We start from the raw sequence: 26,643 nt of genomic DNA, 5'->3' as shown, positions 1-26,643 counted from the left end.
TTTTGGGGGTCAACAGAGCTAATAATAGAAAAACCATTTAACATCTTCTACTACAGAACTAATGGATGGATGATCATCAAACTTTGTCTGTAGCATTATTGGGTAGACTTTTATCAAGATACTTTATATTAATTTGATAAATTGGTAAATTGGTAAATTTAATATAAGAACATATTTACAATGGATGATTTTCAACACTGAAAAGGAGTTGTTTCTGATGAGCGACTCCGGGCCATCATGGCCGTTTTGTTTATTTTATTTTCTTGATATGAAATTTATGTATGGATAAGTCAAATATAGCATATTATTACGTAATTTAACGATCGGTATTTACGCATTTAAGGTGACAACAGACACTTTCCGTGGTACTAACATAAATGTCATTTAAACCAACTTATTTTAGTAATAATTGTTATCCAATTAATCTGTGTGCATTAAATGTTGTTGATCATCATAAAAAATAACATATTTGAAAAACATGCATATGTAAATGATTTATTTTGAATAAAAATCCTTAAATTTTAAATCGTAATATCAAAGTCATTTTTTATTTTTTTGTCATTAAACTTTCAGAATATAAACATACTTATAATATCTGGGGAACCCTCTCTCATTTTTTTTCTAGCTTTCCTCAAAAAAATATAACGTAACGTCAAACATTTTATGCAACTTTTTTCACTATACAAATTACGTAATTGAAGATAATTAAGTCGCTGATTGAGCTAACAAAAATCCCTGACACGGTTCCCTCTGTAAATGAATTCCCTTTCATGTGCTTAAAACCGCATGTTAATTGCTTGATTATTAAAAAAGTTATGCCGATTCAGAGTTAGTCCCACCCGCATCAAACGAAGTGTCATAAATCGGCTGTTCTCTCTCGGACCCCTACGTTTCACGCTATATAATTGCATAATACACAAATATCGCACCCAAGAGGGTCACAACCCAGCAAACATATCTATATCGGGCCGATATCGGCTAAATGTCGGAATATCGAAGTCGGCTTTCCGCCATCGAACCGATATATATCCGATATAGACAAACTTGTTAAAGATAGGATGATATCGGTCCAATTTAGGTCCAATATACATTTTTTCCTGTTATTCAATTAAAGTTTTTTTACTATATTCTTCTCAAATTCATTTCAGCAAGAAATCGATGCTTTTGTAAAGAGTAATTAAGTCGTTTTCATAAAAAATACTTCGGTGCTATATGGGCACATGTCTGTTGCCGATTTAGTGTATATGTGATTTGCACAACGTGGTATTTTTCTAGACCACCTGCCATCAGCCAAAACTAAAGAAAGTGGATGTTTTCTCAAATACTACTGGTAAATTTATAAATAACTTATGCTTTTGAATAAATTCATTGTTGTAGTATTCGGCGTCATTGATATTTTGAACGTAGGTTTGGGAATTTCATAATTATCTCGTCGAAAATTATTTTGTAATACATTTTCGCGTCTGTTTTTGACTTCCCCATATTATATTGATACATTTTCTAATATTATAATGTTTGAAACATGAATGATTCATTGCAGGTTAATCATCTTTCTGTGACATGACAAACATACCTGAATCAGAGTGCTGACAACTGAAATAGCTGGTTTTGGAGAAAGAAAATGTCATTTTAGACGCTAAAGTTGACCAATTGATCCAATACATAGTCCTAGGCAACACTTAGAATGAGTAAGTAGACAAAAAATTCAAAGATAACGAAAACAAAATTATTTAGCTTAAGAGTTATTATGTAAAGTTTCATTGTTTTTTTACTGATTTATTAACATATATGTTAAAAAAATGTTTAATTAATATATATTATTTTTATATATGTGTTAAATATAGATCAAGACAATATTTGTAGCTTGTAACTTGTATCTATAAACTCACACTTATACTTATAAGGTTTCTTTTCAATTTTGGCTCCAGAATGTAGAATGTATGAAAAAGAGGGCAACAGCCACCGAGCTAAAATTCAATAGCAGGAAATAGCTCATCTGGCAAATGATCAAGACATGGTGAAAATAAAGAACTGTTGCAAACTAAACAATTGAAGAAGTTCATATATATCGGGACTCCTGGTGGAACCACAATTGACACTTGACATTATTAACTCATGTACAAACTATAAAATGCTGTTAACCTTCAACATGATAATGTGAAAAAGTCAGCTATTCTTTTAAACTTTTACTCAAACTCGTAATAACTTGAGTATGACTCAATGTGCAAAATCTAAAATACAGTTACTAAATATATCAGAGATAACAGCTTGACACTTTCTAGACAAATTTAAAGTCTACAGGATATTAAAAAGCAAAGGAACAAGTAAGAAAAATGCCATTGAGCTTATTTTATCTAAACAAAAACAAGTATGAATATAGCAAGGTTGTTTATGCCAGTCACATGACTTGAGTATTTTTGTTAAAACAATTTAATTTTGACTGATCTTTATAGGAAACATGTAAAGATTAATGTTTAAATTTTTATGTGTGTTAGCAAGGAAAAATCGTTAAGTAAACATACATGGTTTTTAAACATTGAAGTATGTATGTGTAAATTATAAAATATATTATGTATTTTGCTGATGTAATAATTGCAAAATAAATATGTTCTGTTATATGTTAAGGAAAGCAAACCAATATGCTGTAAGAAATAGAAAAGCTTATTATGAATGAAGGTAAAAAGTCGGCTGCAAGTTGGTACCCGATATCGGCATCCGATATGACCCAGTGACATCTGACATCTGACCAATTAAAAAGCTGCTGATTAATATCAAATTATAGCAGAAATTTCTTCAAATTTTATTGTGATTTACTGTCCGTCTGGTATCTGTCGCACATGTCACGTGACTATCGGTAAATTTGAGGCACTCGGTATGGGTAAATGGAACGTATTGGCGCACAGCTAGAGGGGTATTTAATTGTTTCACTTTTGAAATTTATTATTAGTATCATCAGCATTATTATTATATTATATCAGTGTCACTCTGCCTGTTTATTCGTGTATGAAATTCCGTTGAAATATAAATCAAAATAACAAAAAAAACTGAGCTTCAGACAGTCGTTTAAAGTCCGTGGAAGATGAATTATTAAGAGCGGGATATTATATATTTTTTCCACCAAATTGATATAAATGCTTCACATATTTTAATAGAAATAAAAGGTATTACTCGATCATTATGATCTGATATTCTTGACTTCTATTATCATGAATATCATCTATGCACGGCATAGAGATCCAGTTTCTACTGGGATATACAATAAATTTCATACTTTGTCCCAGGTTTATTAGTAATGTGTCCGATTTACCGGCGAACAATTTATTCAAAGCATTCACTGATAATATATTTTAATACCGTTTTTTATTGATTCATAGAGAAATAATCATCCTTATACAATCGTAAAAATGGTTTAGCAATTTGTCAGGGACACCTTACAACAAGTCATATAGGCGTTCACATAAAAAATGTTGTCTGTTTTTTGTTGTTGTTTTACTTGACATGGTAAGAAAACGAGGTTGAATGTGAAGCAAGACCTTGAATCCGTACAAAAGTCCATAAACTCAATGTAATATCTATCAGATTAACGGGACACATCAATATTTTACACATTATGGATATTTTAGCAATTACATTTTTTAATCAATCCCTTAATTATTTTTGTACATTCATTATGTACATTTGCCGACAATTTCCTAATTTATCAAAAAAGTCTAAATAAAAGGTAGACGATATCATGTTGAGATATTAGTACTTGTACGATACATGTATTACGAGTAGTATGGACCAATATGGACCGGTAATTCACGGATATATGGAACTACCGACTTACCTCATTGATGCCTCAACAAGGGGCGGAGCGTTATCGATAATTGACAGGTTACGCAAATAGCAGATAAAAATGGTAAAGGTACCGTTTTAAAACGTTTAAAAACTCATTGTTTGGAGTAACTGCTTCCAAAATTAAATCACGAATGTGTTCAGAATAAGTTGATAATTCTACTAAGCAAAAAATCTCATTTTAGGTATTTTCAGTGAAAATTGACTCCATTGTCACCTGAACATCTAATAAGGTAACATTTTACGCGGTTTGTATATTGCCAAAAATCATACCTTTGTGGGATGGGTTATAGTAATGTCCACAAGAGCCGCAGCAAACATCGGCATTCCTTCCGTAACAGTGATATGCATCTGACTTAAATGCTATCAGAGCCGCACAATCTTTGCTTCTATCGCCATATTCACATCCTATAGGATGATATAGTGCAAGCAATATGAATTATTATGTATATCTGTCTATATTTTGCAACATAGCATGCGTGTTTTACATGAACGAATTTCACGCACAAAAAATAACCTAAATTGGCATTAATTTTAGTACGATATTTCTGAAACTATATTTGCTTGAAATTCCGGGAAGTTCAGGCATTATGAATTTGGTATGACGTTACTGTAACAAAATTGACCAAAGCAGGTACCCCTTTGGTATGATGCTTTTGATGATTGCACTTCCGGAATACTCCAATCCTCTACCTGGCTTGGTAAAATTCACTCGTTATCATTTCAAGACACATTTGAATTAATAAATCGGTTAAATCTACTGCATAATATCGATTTAGCAATATAGAATATTGTTATAATAGCATTGGAAATCTCTTTTCATAAAACAAGTTATGTTGATTCCTTGTTTCGTCCGTCAGTTGTCGGTCAACAATCAATATAAAATTGGAACAAATTTAATATAGTGCTTATAGCACGAGAGAGGTCAGTATGCGCTTTCGTTCGGATGGTATTTTACTGAAAGTATTTCGTTTTGAAATCCATAAATTTACGAAAATTATTGCTGCTATATTTTAATTGATTCGAAGTTGATAGAAGAAGAGGGGTAACCAGAACATGGGTATATATGCAAGCTAAGGATTGTCAGAACCGATATATTCATATTGTTCTTTTGAACTACTAACCAGAATTTGATGCATTCAGATACTGTCCACATGTTCTACAACAAATTTTAGCATTATTTCCGTAGCAATGGTACCCGTCAGAGCGAGATTTTATGAGGCCGGCACACCCAGTGACATCTTTGTCGCCATATTCACAGCCTGAAACAAATAACAAACAAGAAAAGTATAAGCAAGCATTTTTTTGCATTTCTTTTCTCACACATTTGTGAGCAATATGTTAAAAACGCGTTTGTGTGTATGCTACTTTAAAATATAAACAATATTAAAAGCTTACATAGAAAACAATGAAAGCATACAAGTTACAGTTAAAATATTGCATGCATTCACTATGAACAATATTAAACTAATAAGCAATTAGCATGCAATAAGCCTTTAAAAATATATATTTTATTTTACCTCTCATGACTGATTTACTACTCGTTTCTGAACTTTTCCAGAAACAACATCATGCATAAATGTAATGGGGTTGTATAATGATGTTTGTCAAAAATTGATTGAAAGCAAAACAGTATAGTACCTTTTTGGGATGGTGTGTAATATTTGCTGCAAGAGGAACAGCATATAGCTGCAGTGTCACTATGATAGCAGTGAGAAGGGTCAGAATCTATATATGTTTTGCATGTCTTATCTTTGTCACCATATTCACATCCTGAATAAAAACGAAACCAAAAGAAAAAGGAAAGAAAAAAGAAGAAGAAGAAAAAAATGTATTCTTAACAAAATACCACCGAATCATTTGAAAACTGAGCTTTAAAACAATCATTCTCTTTCTACAAAATAACAAAAGTATTTATTTATACTTACCAATCATTCAAATGATGTTTGGATATTTCACCGGCTTACCAAATCGTCGAATTAATACTTTATTATTAATATTACAATGCAAACAAAGGTTTCAAATAAGTAATAAATATTATGGCTATATATATGAATATTATACAGGTGTACCTTGAGAAAATGTTTATGTAGAGTAATAATATATCATTAACAGAATAAAATATATACAAACTAATTTGAAGAACAACTATATCTAAAAATGTTTCATAAAACAAACATTTAAAAGTTTTGATCCTTGGTGTGTTACCTTTGTGCCGCATCATTGAAACTTTTAAAAGCTTGCCACGACGGACCGAAAAAGCAACAGACATTATGAAAATTGATTTACATTTATATATCCAAGACGAGTTCTTCATATACATATACAAGTAATTCTATGAATAAAGATAAATTTAAAGTACTCCTGACTTTCGTATCAATCATGCCAGGATGTTTTATACTACCCAGTGTTCGTAACAAAAAGGAATTATGAGGCAGAGGTATCTAGCAAATTTTACAGCTAAAACTGGATAATTGTTGATAAATTTAAAAAGGAATCAATAAGTATATGTAATTACTACCTTTAGCATTTGTTTTGACGTCTTCACACGTTTTACAACATTGTCTTTTAGTATAGTTGTTATAACATGCCCAGTTGTTTTCGTGCTGTCTTATTTCCGCGCATGTCATATTGCTGTAGGAAACGGATGGGTCATTGTCATGATCTCCCACCGGGCAGTCATCTTCCAAAATATAATAAAGATGTAATTATTACCTTTTTGGCGAATGCTAGACTGACTTCAGGTGTTGTACCATATAATGATGAAATGATTTTTTACATGTTATTAAAACATTTTTTTCTTCTCAACTAGTTGGAAAGCATGTGTCATCAAGGGGAGAAATTCATGCTTATTATTGATTGTCGACTTGACAGCTTATGATTCAACAATATTGTTTTATTCAAGAAAATACGAATGTTTTAGAGATAACTTTCGTAAATAAAAGACTTTATATGAGCACTCACCGGTCACATCTGGTGCGTTAGAATCTTGAACACACTTCCTGTCTATGCACCACTGTTAATGAATAAGAAATCAAAGTCCCAATGCATAATTATTAAATCAATTAAAACTCAGAAAGAACGCAGAGATTGTAATGGAAAATTTGGTGAAGAATATTTTTGCCCCACAGATTCTTAAAGGCTTATTATGCCCTCAGATATGCTATAATTTATATTTCTCATCTTTTCTATGTTTGGTATTTTTTTACATTTTCAACATAAATACTCATTTTCCTCATAGATGAATTACCTTTTGCTTAGTTTGCACTGTTGGAAATTAGTACAATTATGATAGTGAATTAGCATTTTTTGTATGAAAGTCAAAATACTATCTGTATATTTTGTACTATTTGCTACTTTTCTGACAAATGTTACATTCTTCAGTTGTCAAACATCTAACATTGTTAAAACATTATTAAACACATGATAAACATTTCTTAACGATTAACATAATTTCTTAACTGGATTTCTGAGGCATAATATTCTTAACGATTAAAGAAACTGGATTTCTGAGGCATAATATGCCTTAAGTGAATGTCAGACATAATCCCCTTCGGACAAAATCCCCTTCGCCTATCCGGACAAAATCCCCTTCATGGGTGGACATAATCCCCTTCATGTTTTTGCAAGGCTGGACAAAATCCCCTTCACTACCCGGACAAATTCCCCTTGTTTCATAGGTTTCTAATTATTATTATGCTCCATAAAAATTTATGAATAATGTATTACTATACTCCCTAAAAAATTGATGAATAATGAACTTTTGTTTTTTTATTTATAATTATGTATCAATAGTTAACCTTTATTTAGTTTAGAAGTTTTCATTAAAGTTATGGTAAATTATCAACTGCATAACACATATTTGATTAGGCAATTTCTTTAATTGTTTTAAATTGATTAGTATCAAAAACATTTTTTTTAGCCAATAATTGTTTCATTGATTGTATAAGTTGATAATTCTAATTGATACATACTGTCCATTGTTACAATTTCTATTGATGAATGAGTGATAATTTAATCAAACCAAGATCACTGTACTAATTGATTGATTGTTATGAATGCTTTAACAAAGCAATTTTAATGTGATTAAAATGTGCTAATTGAATGTGCTTTTCTGCTGAAATAATTTTTACTTATTTATACATTAAGATATTTACCACACAGCATAATGCAGTATGTCACTCTCTTACCCACTTTATAAACCGAGGGGGATTTTGTCCTAGGTAGCAATTTTATGAAGGGGATTTTGTCCACTTCAAAATTTCACACATGAAGGGGATTATGTCCACCCATGGAGGGGATTATGTCCAGATATACAAAAATGCATGAAGGGGATTTTGTCCGAAGGGGATTATGTCCGTACACCGCCTTAAGTATGAAGCCAACATTTTGTCAGTAGATGTGCAATTATTGATACTTTCGTATAATAAACATATTTGCATATCTGTCCATTCACATTTTAGAAATCTGCAATTATGCTGTTTGCCAATTTATTCATCCACTAAAATGAAAGGTCAAATGAGAGTCTACAAAACAAAGCACAAGAAATTTCAAATAAACAAAATTGAACAAGAATAAACGAAAGTATGGGGTAATGAAAATGAGAACTCATTCGATTAATATCTGAAATAAAATCTTAATTCAAATATACCTTTTTGTGTCCACATGGTGTTTTATCATAAGCATATATAGATGAGCAGCTATCATTTGTAGAGGCATTAAAACAGTAAAGGTCTTCGCATAATATTTCGTAAGATGAAACTTGATACCTTCGTCCACCCTGTAATATAAATTTTGATTGACATTAATGGTGTTCTATATAATGGGGTTCTCCATATAAAAATCAGAATTTAAAGAAACTATTAGCTGGATGTTTTGAGTCAAATTGTAATCTTTGGTTCGATAAACATTGTATTTGTTTACCTTTAATCTTGAATATATATACTGTACGAAAGTGTGTCGATACTAAAATCTGGTAGCGTTTTAAATGTTTTACTTATTGTGTTTTGGAAAAGAATAAATTTATCAATTTCTTTCTTATTTTTTATCACAATCCTGTCAAAGTGATGATGATATGGATAAGAAGTAGTTTTCTTACTCCGGCTAAGATAATACTATTTTCTTTACTTCTATTTGTCATAAATTCACCGTCGTGATGTGTACTTAAAGTTATTCTATTAAAATACAAAATTGCATCTCGCGCAGGAGCAATGTATGCTTTTGCTTGTTATATAACTTTCTTTTTAATTGGATTAGATTAAACAATACTGATTCTATTCCGCTTGTGCCAATCAAATTTTATCGAGTATATAAAATATGAATTAATCAACAAACATTTTTGACTAATATAAATATAAAAAAGCCGAAAACAAAAACGATGGTTTTTATTATTCGTTGACGGTCGTTATTAATATGACGCTTCTCATTATCTTTCCTTACCCTGCAAAAGTATGATCCGGGACCCAAAGCCTCCTGGCATTGTTCATCAACCGGCACTGACGTGGTTTGAGCAGTTTGACAAGAAACACAACATTTCTGTCTGACGCTTTGTCGTAAACATTCATTTGGACGAGTTGCAGCAATTTGTTTACAAGTAAGGTTTTTATGCACCACAATTTCTGCTTCGCCGAAAGGACATTTGTCATCTATAACATATTTCAAGCAATACCAATACGGGTATTAGTAGAAAAATGTTCAAAATTATTAAATTAAACTGTGCATTGTTAAGTAAAATTGTCAAAATAATTACTAGGGATGGCAACGAGTAACCGGTTAACCGAGTACTCGATCGAACGTCCGAATATCGGTTAACAAAATTGATATTCGATTACTCGAAAAAAAATATTTAATTTCTACTTTTTTTCGATTTAGAAAGATTAGTTCAGAAATTCGGAAATGTACAGGTATCTGTATAAATACTTGTTAAATGCAATCAAAACATCCTTGCAGAGGTGTGAAAATGATATCGTAAATTTAACGAGGCGATCCGCAGTTTGACCCGCAGTTTGACACGTGTATGGGATTATTACACAGCCCTGTGTCGTTTACGTCATTCGGCCTCTTATGATATTTAATCACCTTTAAAATTATTAGACAGTTTGTAGCCGAAACTTGTTTATTATAAAAACGTAAATAATACGGAATATTATTTTGTAGCTTTGTATTTTGCTACCTACGTGCAGTGGTGGAAAAAATTGATATCTGCAAAATTGACATTTCTTATGTTTATATTTATTATATCTATTTCTTGTAGTCCTATTTATAGTTAAGAATTCTATGAATTAAAATAGAAAACGAAAGTGGCATGCAGACGGTGTTGATATTGTGTGATAAAACTTTAATTTAAAGATCATTGGAAATCGTCCGAGTAATCGAGTACTCGATCGGAAAAATGACCGAGTACTCGAGTATTGATTTTGGTATTCGTTGCCATCCCTAATAATTACATAAGTTTAGAAAGCGTGTTCAACTAAAGAAACATTGACAATGTTATGCCACTTGATTATTTATTTCTTCTAGTCAGTTTATGCACTAGTCCTTTGCAACCCGGGAAAATGTGGGACTTTTAAAATATCCATTAAAGACCCAAACAGATGGAAAAAATCAGTCGTAAAATTTCCACAAATTGTCTATACACATTTCTGATGTTGGCGGTGGGTAAAAAGTACTAGGTGCTTAAATGTTTAAATTCATTTAATCTTGTAAACCTTCATATGCTCTAACGGATCGGGCCATGAAATAATCAAAGTATCATCTTATATTTACAGATATTTTTCTAATAAGCCGGGATCGTATTAAAACATATAGGGATCCTGAGAATCGACCAGTTCAAGAATATAGTTTTCAGAAAAGTCGGGATCGTATTAGAAATATAGAGATCCCGGGCATTGACCAGTTCAAGAATATTGTTATCAGAAAAGCTGGGATCGTATTAAAACATATAAGGACCCCGGGATTTGACCAATTTTGATTTTTCAAATTAATTAGGCATATAATTATAAGTATTGTGATTTCCGCAATTTAAGTTTGTTAATTAATAGCTCTATTTATATCCTAAGTTTAATTAATTTACCGTTCATCACATACACTAAAAAATAAGAACTTAACGTTTTTTAAAATCGCCTTTCATTACGAAAATAATCATTACACATATATAGTTTATTAGTTTTCCTTCTATATCTAATACGATCCTAGATCCCGGGATCCCCCACCCACGTTAATTTGTGGAATTCCAGGAATTTCAAACCGCAAGTCCTCCATTGTAACAGTGAACAGGCAGTGTGTTATTGTCAACAAGCGTGATGAAAGTACAAGCATGCATAGTGACTGTACCAATAAGCACAATAGTAGTGTCAATGAGTAAATTGTAACAGTAAGCAGGCATTGTGTAATTTTTACCTCAATATCATTCAATATGTTTTCCCAAGAAATATTTTATATGACTATACAAATAAATACATTTCTATTGTTTTTATCAATATTTGAAGGTATTTGGGGAACACATGTGCTCAGTGCAAACCAATCCCCTTTGAAACTTTGCAATATGCATGTATAAAAGCATATCAAAAGTATTTTTGCCAAAAATAATACCTTTGTGAGAAGGGTTATAGTATTGTCCACAAGAGCCGCAACAAACATCGGCATTTCCTCCGTAACAGTGGTATGCATCTGCCTTAGATGCTATCAGAGTCGCACAATAGTTGCTTTTATCGCCATATTCACAACCTATAGGATGATACAGTGCAAGAAAAATGGTTTAGTATGTATACCTTTTACTATAAATAATCTGAACATTGCTTGTAATAATTTGGTATGACACTTTTTGAATATTCCAATCCTCTTCCTGGCCTTGTAATATGCACTCGTTACCATTTCAAAGCATATTTGTATGAAGGCACAGGTTAAATCTACTAACTAATATTGATTTAGCAATATATAAAATTGTAACACTTACATTGGAAGTATCTTTTTATAAAAAAAAACAATTCTGATGTCATGCAGAGACCTTTCGTGTATGTCCGACAGTTGCCTGTAAACCAGTTAACACTATAGAATGGCAGTTTAGAAGAAATTTTGTGCTGAATGCACAAAAGTGGCCAACATGAGTTTTCGTTCAAATTGTATACTTCTGGTAAGTATTTTGTTCTTAAATCCCATGATTTACGCAAATAACTGCTGTTATATCTAAATTGATTTGAAATTGGTAGAAGAACAGGGTAACCCGAAACTGTGTTTCTATGCACGCTTCAGATAATCAGAAATGAGATATTCATATTGTTCGTTTAGGTTACTAACCCACGTTTGATGCATTCAGATACTGTCCACATGATCTACAACAAATTTTAGCATTATTTCCGTAACATTGGTAACCGGGTAAGCGGGATTTCATGAGGTCTGCACACCCGGTAACATCTTTATCCCCATATTCACAGCCTGAAACAAATGTCAATAGCAAGCATTTTATTTCAATTCTTTAATGAAACATTTTAGCAGTATGTTTAAAACGCGTTTGTGTGTGAATGTTTTATAAATTTATAAAGAAAATGTTAAATGCTTACATAGAAAATATTGAAAGCATACAAGTCATAGTACAACTATTGCATGCATTCATTATGAACAATATTTTAACTAATGAACAATTAGCATGCAATAAGCATGTATAATAATACCTCTCATAATTGTTCCTCTTAAAATTGATTAACTACTCGTTTTCCAAATACATCGCCACGTATAAGTATAATGGGGTTTGTCAAAAAATAGATTAAAACAAAACAGTTAGTGTGGTACCTTTGATGGATGGTGAATAATACTTGCTGCAAGAGGAACAGCATATATCTGCATTGTGACCTCGATAGCAGTTAGAAGGGTTAGACTCTATTAATGCTTTGCATGTCTTATCTTTGTCACCATATTCACATCCTAGATAAGAATGAAGATTATATTTTTTTTAAAATATACCACAAACTATGTTGAAATCAGAGCTTTTAAAATCAATCTTTCTCTTTCTTCTAATTAAAATAAAAAAAAATACTTTAAAATACTTCATTTTATTTTATCTATTTTTAAATATTGCAACAGCATACCAACTTGTCAAAATAAGCAATTTGTTATATACATTTAAATGCAACCTAAACTTTTCTATTAATTAAGTAATAAATATAATATATATATATATATATATATTTGATTTGGAAATTATACAGACTATCGTGAGGAATTTTCATGTAGAGTAATATGATATCGTTTGCAGAATAAACATAAACAAATATATTGTAAGAATAACTTGATCTTAAAAATGCATGTTTAATTTAAAAAAAACATCAAATTTAAAACTTTTGATCAATGATATGTATTCAGGACCTTTGTCTCGGATTATTGAAACTTTAATACGCTTTAAAGACTTGTTTGAACCGACAGAAAACAGCAATCGATATTAAGAAAATTGATATATATATATACATTTGAATATCCAAGTCAAGTTCTTCATTTGAAATAGTTTCTCAATAATAATACATTTACAAGTAATTCTATGAATAAAGATTAGCGAGTGCTCCTTTCTTTCATATCAATTATGCTAGGCAGATTTATATCACTGCTTAAACTTATTTGGTAAGTCATTCCTGAAACTTAGTTAATATAGATGTTTATATGACATTCCTAAAGCTGCATTGGTTTGAAATCGCAGGAACTTATTTGGCATTATGAATATTATATTGCAATACTGGAACTAATCATGACAATGCTAGAACTAATTCGGCATGACTTTGATTAAACTTATTTGGTACGACAATGCTGGAACATTCGAATCTACTATCCGGGCATTGTAAAATGCACTCGTACCATTTTAAGGCACAAATAAATGTATACAAGTGAAATCTACTCAATTCACTTTCAATTTTATAAAATATATACCACCGTAACAAGTGAATTGCACATTCTGTTTTCTAACAGAGACATTCTTCTTTCTAAAGACTTTCCTTGCATCACCGGCCAAATACCGTCAACCTTCAAACAATATTAAATGTCAGCCTTGAAGAAATAAACTGACGAGACAGGCCAGCATGCATATACGTCAGAATAGGTTCTGTACTACTGTATCCCATAAAGTTGCGAAAATTACTGCTGTTACACCTGAATTACCCGGAAGTTGATAGAAGAAGATGTGTAATCTGGACGTATGTTTTGTAAAAGCTGAAAAAACCCAAAACCGATATATTCATCTGTTCTTTTAGGTTACTAACCAGAGTTTGATGCATTCAGATACTGTCCACATGATCTACAACAAATTTTTGCATTATTTCCGTAACATTGGTAGCTGTCAGAACGGGATTTAATATCTGCTGCACACCCAGTGACGTCTTTATCGCCATATTCACAGCCTGAAGCAAATAATAAGCACAGAAAGAATACTAGCAAGCAACAACTTATGTGTTTTTTATGAACCATTGTTGCCAGTAAGTTTAAAACACGTTTGTGTGTATGCTTTTTATGTTACATTATAAACAATATTAAAAGGTTACATTGAATACAATGAAAGCATACATTGTAAAATATATTGTATGTATATATTATGAACAATATTAGAATTATGAACATAATGAACAATTAGCATGCAATAATCATTTATAATAAACTATTGTATTGCACCTAATATAATTGAATTACTACTCTTATATATACGGATTATTTGGAGCTAAAGTACGGACCTTCCTCGGTCATGCCCACGTTTCCTTACATGTTGTTACCTTTAGTATGAACATGTAATTTTCAAAAATAGGAAAACAAATAAAGTTATAACATAATCGCTATTAATAAAACTTTATCTTGACTTGTCGTTAGTTTCAAATACTTTCCAAAAACAATGTCATGCATAAATGTTATGGAGTTGAATAATGAGTTTTTAATAGATCGTCGAAAACTAATCACAGGAAAAAAAGTAAATGGGTACCTTTCTGTGATGGTTTATAATATTTGCTACAAGAGGAACAACATATAGCTGCATTGTGACCTCGATAGCAGTTAGAAGGGTCAGACTCTATTAATGCTTTACATGCCTTATCTTTGTCGCCATATTCACATCCTTAATTACAAAATAAAAAAATATACTTTTCAAAAAATATATCACAAACTGAGTTGAAAACTGAGCTTTTAAAAACAATCTTTCTTACCTTCTAAATAAAAAATACTTATCTATACTTCAACTTTTTCGTATTTTGTTTTTAATATTTCAACAGCATACTAAATTGTCAAAATAAACAATTTGTTATTTACATTACAAAGCAAACAAACGTTTCTAATAAGTTATCAAAATAATGTGAATAATTTGAATATTATACATACGTATGGTGAGAAAATTTTCATGTAGCGTGATAAAATATCATTTGCAGAATGAAATATATCCAAATTCATTTCAGGAATAACTATATTTAAAATGCATGTTTAATCCTTAAGACTTTTGTTCATTGTTGTGTATTTAAGGCCTCTGTCCTGGATTATTGGAACTTTAAATAAAAAGCTATAAATATGTTGTTTGGACAGACAGGAAACACCAATCGATATTAATAAAATTCAATATACATTTATATAACCAATTTGAGTACTTCAGTTGAAATTGTTTCAGTCAATAATATATATGTACAAGTAATTCTATGAATAAAAATTAGAGAGTGCTACTGACTTCCTTATCAATAATGCCAGGCTGATTTACAGATACGATACCTACCTGGTATCAAAAGGTAATTATAAGGCACGAGTTATCGAGAAAATTTTATAGCAAATATGTGACAAGTGTTGATATAGTAAAATAGGAATTAATAGGTATATGAAATTACTACCTTTAACACTTGTTCTGACAACTTCACATGTTTCACAACATTGCTTATTAGTATAGCTTTTATAACATGCCCAATTGTTGTCGTGCTGTCTTATTTCTGCGCATGTCATATTGTTGTAGGAAACGGATGAGTCATTGTAACGGTCTCCTACCGGACAGGTATCTTTGACAAGATGATTAAGATGTTATTATAACTGTTTTGGCGAATGCTAGACAGAATCAAGTTTAAAAAGCATATTATTGATAAAATTATTTCTTTTATATTTTCTAACAATTTACTTGTTTTACATAACTATTTAGAAACTCATAAAAGGGAGAAATACGTGCCAAATATTAACTTATCAACATTAATTTGTTCAAGTGAATATGAGTATTTGAGAGATAACTTTCGTAGATAAATGTCTAAATATAAGCAGCCTCACCGGACACATCTGATGCGTTAGAATCTTGAACACACTTTCCGTCTATGCACCACTGTTAATGAATAAGAAATCAAAATCCCAGAGCATAATCATATCAATTTAAATTAAGTAACAACACAGAGATTACAGTAGAAACTTATATGAAGTAAATTTTAAAACCTCATAAAGTTGAAATTGATATCATTTCAGTATGTGTGAAAATATTGAAGTTTCATTGGAATGACAATCATTGCATATCGGCATTTGCTGACTTGAAACATCTGCAATAATAGTTTTCGCCATTTCATTTCATTTTCTAAATACGATAAGTTAAATGAGCGTCTACAAAAGAAAGCATATGCACTTTCAGATAGGCACAACTGGACAAGAATATACGAACTTGTGGCGTAATGAAAAGGAGAACTAATCCGATTAGTATCTGAAATGAAATAAATTCAAACATACCTTTTTGTGTCCACATGGTGTTTTGTCATATGCATATATAAATGAGCAGCTATCATTTGTAGAGGTATTGAAGCAGTAAAAGGCTTCACACAATGTTTCGTAGGATGATGCTTGATCCCTTCTTGAACCACTCTCCAAGTTTGTTTCATATAACAACTGAAATTGATAGAATAAACATTGTATGAGCAGGATGTTTTAGGTCAAATTGTAAATTGTACGAGATACTTTGCGTTTGTTAAAAACAATCTTGAAACAAAAACAAAAGTGTCGACACAACATCCTGGTAGCGTTTTAAATGTTTTCTGTCAGCGTTCCTGCTTATCTGTAAAATGCATTATCAAAATTTATTCTATTTTTTTTTAAATTGAATGTGGTGTTGTTATTGATAACAGTGAATTTGACATACGTATTGTTAAACTAAAAGATTGCTTGAGTTTATATCACTTTAGCCCTGTTTATATTTTTGTCCATACTGTCTACAATTATTCATATATTCACAGTTGAATCTTGACACAATCTGATTCTGTTAAAATCACGTACAGATGGCGCTCTGCAAGAACAGCAAATAAAATGTTAGTCATTTTACTTTTTTGACATGGATTAAATGATACTTTACACAAACCTAATCATTGATGCCATACACCTTCGATCTATGGAAACGTTAATTGGGCACCTAAAAGTTGATTCCTTCCAATTCGATCAGCCCGAACCGAGCCGTGGAAAGTATAATCATTTTTAACGAATCATTTTCACAATGATACCAACACAAGGATAAGACGCTTTGACCTGATATTATCTTCCCCCCTCCAGTCCCTGCTACAATTCCAAAAATATGTCAATTTCAACATTTACTATCCATAACAACAATTATATGACACTATAAGCCAATTTTCAATATATAGTATTAGTAATACAAAGGTATCTTCTACGCACTTTCAGTGCTTTGATTTTACATTCAGCGTCATAACTCAGCCAGCCAAATCTATATATATTATAAAAAAACTTTGTCCCGATCAAAGCAGTATTATAGATACTTATATGATCCCTGTCATATTAAACAGTGTTAAGTACACTGAAACAGCAAGTAACTTAAAATTTGACACAATCTGATTCATGTAAACATTGATATTTCTACAACTGAGTTGATAAAGGGTGGCAAAATTGCGTAGGAAATGTCATTCATCTGTTACAACTAAACACTCGATGACAATCACCAACGAAATTCCCGTCCAAATCCATTTTATTTTGTATAAGAGAGTGTGGGATCGGTAGGGGATACTATCACATCAAAGCGTCCTCTTCCTGTGGATACCAAGTGATTTCTATGTGGAGTTCCATGTAATTAGGCAGAAAAAGAAGTGTATAAAGGTGGTGTACCCTGCAAAAGTATGAGTCAGAACCCAAATTCTCCTTGCATTGGTCATCAACAGGTACTGGCGTTGTTTGAGCAGTTTTACAAGAAGCACAACATTTCTGTTTGACTCTATATTGTAAACAATCATTAGGACGAGTTGCAGCAATTTGTTTACAAGTTAGGTTGTTATGCACCACACCTTCTGCGTCACCGAAAGGACATTTGTCATCTGTAACATATATCAAATTAAACCAATACAAGTTTTAGTAGTTGTCAAAATATACTGGGTTGATTAAATTGTCATAACGATAACATATCATCAAAGTTTATAGCGAAACTATCACAGACATGCAACGTCGAAAAACACTTCAACTTTTTTGGGGTAAATTAACAAACTAATTGGCAGTTTGTACGATACTAATTTTGCATTTGAAAGTGTGTAAATTACTTTATGTTCAATACAAAATAACTGTGACAACGCTACGACAATTTGGCTATGCCTTTTTCTTCATTTTATTCATCATTTTTTTTTAATTTATTTGTCAAATAATTTTTTTTTCAAAATATGGATAATGTTTATCATAATAATGTTTAATTAAGACTATTGTTGACTCTCTTTGATATTTCACTTTTAGTAACGAAGAAGGAAACATTTAAATACCATGTGAGGACAGGGCTCTATGGTCCTTCACACAATTATTGGATAAACACCACTGAAATCACAAGAAACATGGATCATATAGACTTTTTTAAAGATACGCAGTTCAATTCTTGTGCAATACTGCACTCATAAGATAATCGTGATGTTAATATTTAATGTTATACACGCTGTTGTTGTGATAGAAAATTGTTAATTTACATATAGAAACAACATCACTTAAAAACATGAATTAGCTGATTATTAGAATTTCAGATCCTAAAGCGAAGCGTTCAGTTGTTTTCATTTGTTTAAGATTACACTTTGTTTTTCTACAACCTGATATAAAATTCGAAATTATTGCTATTGTTACAATTTTTCTATTGTAATTAAAATATCAAAACATTGTCACGTTCCGTTTATTCAGCTAAATAATGTCATTGTAAGTTTCAGGGAGGTGCGTTGAAAATTGATAAACTTTAAGAGAACATCAGTGTTGGACATGTCTCAGACAATATTGTTTGATATCAGTGTTTGATTAAAGGTGACATTTAAAGAACCTTTGTTTTAAATACTTTGAGTTCATGATTAAAATTTTAAACATTCCGGTGTCTCGATTATTTATTGACATGCAACATACTTACAGACCCAGCAGCGCACGGCGTTCCATCTCCACCATCTTGCATATAACAGCCCTCATCCTTCGGATTGTAGCACCACATTTTCAAACAAAACTCCGTAAAATTCCCTTCGTACATATCCTGTTATCAATTAAATAATGCACAAAAAGACGTAAAACGAGGTGATAAAACATACATAAAAATCTGGAAAAAAAGTAATCCATCGAAAGCATTAATCACAACAAAATAACATAAGAATTGCAGACTCGGTTCGATTGAGTCTGTACGTAAGGGATAATGAAAAAATGCAACATCCCTCACGCCCCCTATCACCGGCTTGAGCGGTACTCAATTCTAAACACTTAATAGTGCTGGCATCAATGATCCCGAAGGACCAGAAAAATATAACAACACTGAAGTGAAGTAAGAGGCAACACTGGGTAAATTAGCTAATTTAAATCGGTAAATTAGCTTCGTTAATTCGGTATAATTACGGCATAAACATCATATAACATATTTAAATACTATACGAAAATGGATTCACAAATGATATCTACGTAAAAAATCACGATTTACTTTTAAGTTATTTTATTATTTTGTTCAGTATATCATTTGTTCATACCCTACACATAAACGAGCCTTTTCCTTGGGAAATGATACACTGTTTGTCCACAGTATATAATTCCCCTACCCACTTTTGTGAGGCTAACGCTAGTACTGGTTTAGGATGGTTGTCGTTGACTTTTGCTAAGCAGTTCTTGTGGACTCTTTTTGAAAAAATAAATAACAAGTTCATAGATTTGGTCATAAGAATATATTTTTTGTAAAAAAAATAAAATAGCAACACATTTTTAGACATTTTGTAAGTTTAAGTTACGTTCATGTGCAAGTTTACAGTACATTTACTTCACGAAAGAATGTTTTTCATTTTATAGGTTTTGTTTCAGGAAAGAGAAATAAGTTGAGGGTATGCTTGATTTCGAGTTATTTTCTGTGTAAAATGACATAAAAAGAGCACAAAGCTCACTAAGATTACTGAACAAAGTAGGATAGTGATCCTCATTTTGTTTCATAACAGCGATTTTTTATTGAAGACATCTCACTTTTCACTAGTTTACATTTTCGTTATCAGCCTATACAAAAGGTAAAAACTATAGAAAATGTTAGAGTATACATCTATGATACCGATATTTTTTATAGAATTTACCGATTTGTCCGGTTAACAAATTCTTGGATGTAATCAATGGAGCATGACGAGAACATCCATTTATTCTTGTTGTTTTTAATATAGGAAAATATTAAGAACAAAGATCAACAAGGCATAGGCAACGTTCACAGGACGCCGCCCCCGGACACACCCAAGCAGGACACCCAGAAGGCACCAAACAAGCACCCGGAGCGGACACAAGGGCGAGACACGTAATGTGAAATAATATAAACAAAAACAGGCCCATAAGGAAATTAAAGGGAAAAGGGCTGTACGGGTGAAAAGGTGGGAAGGGGGGTTAAAAATGGAAGGGGGGGAAGAGAAAATACCTACCGTCAACGACAATCCAACTAGACAGAAATCACAAAACATGTAAACATCCAAAAACAAGTAACATTACAGACAAGAAAAACACGTGAAGGAACACAAAGGGGTACCGCCTTGGAACGGTCAGTGGTAGTTAAACCACTGGGGAGTTTAAACCGGTTTTAGGCGCGCCAAACCTCACTCTTAGCCCCAAGGAAGCCTCAATACAATAACGTACATGAACGAAAAGAAGGATGGTGACCCCAAATTTGTTTCATCACATCGCTTCTAATAGTACAAATTGAAGACTTACCGTTTACTTGTTTCAATTTTCATAATCTGTTATCTAAAACATCATTAGAGGGAATGTCTCTGAATTATAGTGTAAATATCGGTTATCTACGTTTATATATAAGATTTACCGATTTGTCCTGTTAACAAATTCTTGGATGTAATCAATGGAGCATGACGAAAATATCCATCTATTCTTGTTGTTTTTAACATAAGATGCCTCCATGCAATAACCCAGACCCACTTTACACGTGTTGTTTGTGCCATCGTGCTCACAACCTAAACTGAAAACGAAAATGATTAAACACCAATAATCCTGAAATAAGGAAATACATATTGGGAAAATTGAAAAAAAAATCATATCTTGTTTGATTTACGCCAAAAACGTAAAAAAAATTGTAGAAATACTAACAATACAAGTGACTCTGTGAAAACAAAATAAGAAAACTTGAAAAGATTTTAGCGTAAAAGGGCAAAACATTAACGTTTTGAACAGTGTGTATGTTGTAGCAAACCGGTAATTGAAGAAAGTCATAGGTCATTTTAAAGAACCAACGACAACAAACTGTGAAAATTCAGGAAATGTATAACCTATTTTGTATACTGTAGCCATGCCTTCGTCGAAAATTGAAAAAAAAAAACTCTCTTGTGAAAATACGCGTTTTAAATTACATTTTGAAGAACGATAGAAGACACGTTTGATGTTCATATACATGTGACCCAACTCATGTGCAATAAGCATAATTTGAACCTATTTCATGTGCAATGAGCATAACTGGGACCCAGTTGATGTACACAAAACATACCTGTGACCTTGTTCATCTGCAATTAACATACATGTGACCTATTTCATGTACAATTAGAATAACTGCGAACAAGTTAATGTGCAATTAACATAACTGTAAACTAGTTCATGTGCAATTAACATATCTGAGAACTAGTTCATGTGCAATTTACATACCTGTGACCTAGTTCGTGTGCAATTAAAATACATGAGACCTGTTTCATGTGCAATCAATATACCTGTGACTTAGTTCATGTGTAGTTAAACGTACCTGTGACCAAGTTCATGTGCAATTGTTTGAGCTGTATACATTGTCTCACTATCTTCAACTATTGACTGGCTGTTTGGCTTACATTCAGCACCGAGGTATGCGTTACCTGTAAGATTTCTGCATTTTACCGAGTGAGAACGTAAAACCTATGTTTTACTAGTGTCTTGCCCTCCGGTAAATGACTAAATTAGTTTATGCATAGAATCGACGCTTACCCCCGAAAAATCTAACGCATTCTTTTAAAGATGTAGAAATCAAAATCTAGAAAAATAAAACCCAAACTTAATAGCAAAATTTTACACAAGACAATTAATATAGAGCACCTATATTAGAAGTCTAGAGTTTTTCACGACATCGTATATTTTCACTTACATCCACATTTAAACATACCTGCATATTTTTCAGTGCCATTTTTTCCGTGTAGCAACGTGTACCTGTAAAGGAATATTTATTAGTAATATTCATTCAAATAGTCTGCATAGGTGTAATGGTGACAATCAGATTTTTTGTGTGCTTTTAACTCATTTTACCTCACGTGACTTTGCCTGTTTCTGTGTCAGTTGCAATAGGTATCATTTTAAAAGCACTAATCTTTGACTAGTATTCTAGACAAAGACCCGGAACTAGATATTTGAAGATTTCTGTGGGTTTATAATAGAAAACAGTGTCCCTATGATATTTTGTTATCTTTTCCTTTTTATTTTTGTTACACACTTTGGAAGCAGATAAGAACTGACAATGCGTTTGTTAATTTTTTTTATAATTTAAGTAATCACCTTGTAAGTAACATGGCATGGTCGTGCGGTATGGTTTTCTGTAATTCTATAGACTTTGGATTGAAGTGTGAATGGACAACATCTGGGTCAATGAAGTACGTGTCGTTGACCTTGAACTTTGTAGTCTCTGTCCAAGGGGAATCTGCCTCTGTCTGTAATAAATATATAGATCTATTTAAACTCCGGCATATAATAAAAACATGTAAGAATGAAAGAATTGATACATTATTGTATAAGGGATACGATCTTATGCAGCTAGATATAAAAAGGGTTCCTTTTCTGAATGCCTGATAATAATCGGGTCTTTTTTTTTTTTTACAATTTTAGATACTTTTTAAAAAATTTGCCCCTTAAAATTTTTTAAATTATATTCCCCAAAAACTGTTAAGTTTTTTACGTGGGCCCGAATTTTTAAACAAATTTGCTTTTAAAACCGGGGGCCCTTTTCCCCCCTTTGATAATACATAAAAAAAATGGGGGAAAAACCTAGTTTACGGACCAATTTTTAAAAACCTTTTCCCCCCCTTTAGAGGGGTCACAAAAATAGGTAATTTTTTAAAACTAAAAGCGCAAGGGCCCATAAATTTTTTTTTAAACCCTTTATTTTTGTTTTTTTCTTACATATGTTTTTTCAATAAAATTTTTTTCCCCCAAAAACCATTAAATTTGTTTAAAGATTTAATTTTAAGGAAAAACAAAATTAATTTTTTTAAACTTTTTAAATCTAAAAAATTTTTAAACCTTTTTCCCCGGGAATAAATTTTATAACTGTTTTAAATCAAAAAATTCTAATTTTTAAAATTTCCAAAAGGGGTAAAAACATCCTTTAAAACTTGGGCCACTTAAAATTTTCTTTTACAATTTTATCTTTTTACCTTTTTAAAATTTAAAGGGCCAGGGGTTTTAAAACCGGCCAATTTTTAGAAACATTTTTGGGAGTTTGTTTAAATTTTAAAAATTTTTAAACGCATAAAGATAATCAAGGCTGGCACAATTTTGAAAGCTTTAATTAAGTACAAAATAGAAGGTTTTAGCAAAGACAAGTTTTAAAGCGGATTGAGTCACTATAGATAACGGCATAACAATGGCAAAGAACACTGCAGCTTTGAATGTTATTACAGAAGCACTTTATTTAAGGTCAATATAAAGGTCGTAACACATTTAAAACAAAACGTAAAATTTATATCGTCACACTTTGATGTTTATAGGACACGGATTGTGATGGAAAATACCGAGGGTTTACGAGTTTAACTGGATTTATTAACATAAGATAATACTTACTGTCATGATGAGTAAGTCTACAATCTTTATTGAAATAAAAAGTCCATGTGCCTCAAGTCTTTTATAAACGAGGTTTGCCTTGGAAAGAAAACATTGATAATTATCATAATGCAGGTTGAAAAACTGCCCTTCAAAATTTTACTTTTTTCAACTTAAACAAACAAAATGTTGTATCCTATAAAGATCTGTTACAAGTTTATTTTAAATTTAGACTTTTTAATTTGCAAGAAATACTGCTTATAAATGAATGTTCCATACAAAATTTCGTTTATTCAATGTTTGTTTTGATTTCAAAAATGAGGTTACATGGTACCTCAATGTTCCGGGTTGGTTAATCTAGTTTTATGTAGCTAAAGCCAGTATTTCAAGAGCCATATAAATAGAAAAACATTATTCTCTTCATTGAAATTTTTAAAAAAAATGAGATAAACTGACCGAATGGACCATTGTACCGAGCCATGTAGTAAGATTTTGTTTTGCAATTTCTATCTTTTTTGCCTCAGGAAGTGATGGGTCCAACAGCTCATACCATCTGTAAAATAACTTTCTAAGCTTATTTTAATGTTCTCTTCCTTGACAAAATCTGTGTTTACTGATTTGTGATAAGTCTCGATTATTGAATAATGCAGGTCATCAAAACAACAAAGTGAACCAAACTATTTGTTTTGTTTTATACATGTACATGCATGTACGTAGAATGCAACAAAATATAGAAATACAGAATCCCGAAAGAAAGCCCAACACGACAAAATTGAAAATATTGCAGGCTCGGTTTGATTGAGCCTGTTCATGGACGGTACTGGAAAGTTCAAGTTATTATTATCAAATTCTGTTGGAAAACATTTTTTTCATGGACAAAAACTATCAAGCATGCTTATCTATGCTTGTTAAATAAATCTAATTTAATTATACAAACGATAGAGCAAGTGTGGATGATTATCAAGGAGGAATGAATAACAGGCTTACTTATTGAACAAGCTATAATCGGCCACGGTGACAACTTCAATTTCCAGCGGTGTTGCTGCACGTCTCCCGATCTGTGACATCTCCTCCAAACATGATACTTCTATAATGATGGAAATGGTTTTTAAAAAAATGTTTGTAAAACTAATAATTATTGATTGGAAAGTAGGAGAAAGTAACGTATTTATCTGCAACTTTTTAATTATCATATTTCATCAGTATTCATTTAATTAAGTAGTTCTTCATTACAAAATATTTTTCGCATTTTTTCTATTATTGCTGAATCGTGAAGTACGTATATGATCAATGTTTATGTTATAGTAAATAACTGCCATAAAACTAATATAATGTAGAGATTAGAATTAGGAACGTCTGTTTTTCTATTTATTTAGGTAAAGATTCTGTATAAATACTGGATGAAGCCAAAACATTTCATTTAGTTCTTTGCTTAGATATTTCGGTAATAAGGGGGCGTTTCACTTTGTACTTACGTATCTAATTCGTTTGATTCCTTTTTGGTAAGCAAACATAACGTATTATTGCTTTGTCAAGAAGGCTATGGAACTTAGAGAACATGCATTATACAATTGCGGGGGTAAATTTATGAGTTAATCGATCATAGTCTTTACTTAAATAAGAATTTTTAACGCTAAAATTTATTCAAAGTTTTAAGTTTTTCTTTATTTTTTTACGAAAATTGTCGACGTAAAGGTCAAAAGTTGCAATTTAAAAACATTTAAATTAGTTCTACATATAAATATTAGAAATTTGTTTGCACTTCTGATATTGTGAAAAAGGGATACCATAAATTGGCATCATTTTTTAATTGTTTTTAATCAAGCATTACGTCTAGAAAAGAAGGAAAGCAATGTAATGATAAACATTTCAGACAGTAAATAAAAAAAACTAAATTGATGTTAAAAAATTGTTTTTTTTTGACGGGAAAAAGTAATTGATGGTTGTGTGTTTTTTTTTAAAACCCCAAGGACGGGCGTTATTTTTAAGTGTGCCCTTTACATAAGGTAAAAGCGCGATCTTTTGAAAAATTTTCCGTTTGCCCAACCCAGTTAAAGAAATCCCTTAAAATTTTTTTTAATAGAATTCTTTTTGCACGTTTTTAAGGAACTTCAGGACGAGGTTACCCAAAATTTTTTTTTTGTTTCTTTTAGTAAACCTATCAAAAATTTTTCTTTTAAAGTGCATTCAAAAAAAAAAGTTGATTTTACAAATCCCCGGAAATAAACTCCCTTTATCCCCTGCGCCATTTTGCTGATTTTTGGTTTTTTTTATCACGAAGGGGAAATAAAAAATTTATATGATGCATTTTTTTTAAATTAAAACTTAAGATTGCCCGGCACCCCGGGGCATTTTTAAAAGAAAAAACCCAATTTTTAAATTTAAAAATTGGAAATTATTGCTGAACCCTATTTCTATAGAAAAAACTTTTTTTTTGTATAGCCTTTGGATATATGTTTTTTATATAACAAACGGGTTAAATGAAAAGAAGTTAAAAAATGATCTAAAACTTTGAAAAATTTTCCGAAATTCTATCTAAAGAGGTAGTTTTAGTTTTGGATAGAAAAGATATTTAAAAAGAATCGGTCAAAATGGACCGGA

At 31.4% G+C, this 26,643-nt stretch overlaps 1 protein-coding gene and 1 long non-coding RNA gene across 2 annotated transcripts; both read right to left on the bottom strand.

Annotated features, from left to right (window-relative positions):
* Window positions 1-4,110: 4,110 nt before the first annotated feature.
* On the bottom strand, window positions 4,111-25,124 carry LOC132749041 (uncharacterized; the record flags this gene model as incomplete). Its single annotated transcript, XM_060738716.1, has 25 exons — window positions 25,030-25,124; window positions 24,499-24,595; window positions 24,064-24,141; window positions 22,783-22,934; window positions 22,379-22,440; window positions 22,007-22,112; window positions 21,083-21,235; window positions 19,770-19,914; window positions 19,172-19,288; window positions 18,552-18,603; window positions 17,914-18,119; window positions 16,537-16,692; window positions 16,093-16,144; window positions 14,786-14,917; window positions 14,079-14,216; window positions 12,625-12,756; window positions 12,133-12,270; window positions 11,428-11,562; window positions 9,277-9,482; window positions 8,489-8,617; window positions 6,802-6,853; window positions 6,359-6,520; window positions 5,479-5,610; window positions 4,962-5,099; window positions 4,111-4,245 (listed from the first exon to the last, which is right to left on the bottom strand). Coding segments are annotated over exons 1-25 (3,085 nt in total), but the record flags the coding sequence as incomplete, so codon positions are not given.
* LOC132749040 (uncharacterized) lies at window positions 15,696-16,675 on the bottom strand. Its single transcript, XR_009628355.1, has 3 exons — window positions 16,537-16,675; window positions 16,093-16,144; window positions 15,696-15,833 (listed from the first exon to the last, which is right to left on the bottom strand). It is a non-coding gene; the product is annotated as an uncharacterized LOC132749040 (long non-coding RNA).
* Window positions 25,125-26,643: the final 1,519 nt, after the last annotated feature.

The sequence above is a fragment of the Ruditapes philippinarum genome, unplaced genomic scaffold, assembly GCF_026571515.1.
Source record: "Ruditapes philippinarum isolate M1 unplaced genomic scaffold, ASM2657151v2 ctg10718_1_1_1_1, whole genome shotgun sequence".
Taxonomy (NCBI): domain Eukaryota; kingdom Metazoa; phylum Mollusca; class Bivalvia; order Venerida; family Veneridae; genus Ruditapes; species Ruditapes philippinarum.
Note: the sequence above shows the minus strand (reverse complement) of the source record. Positions and strands in the feature narration are given on the sequence as shown.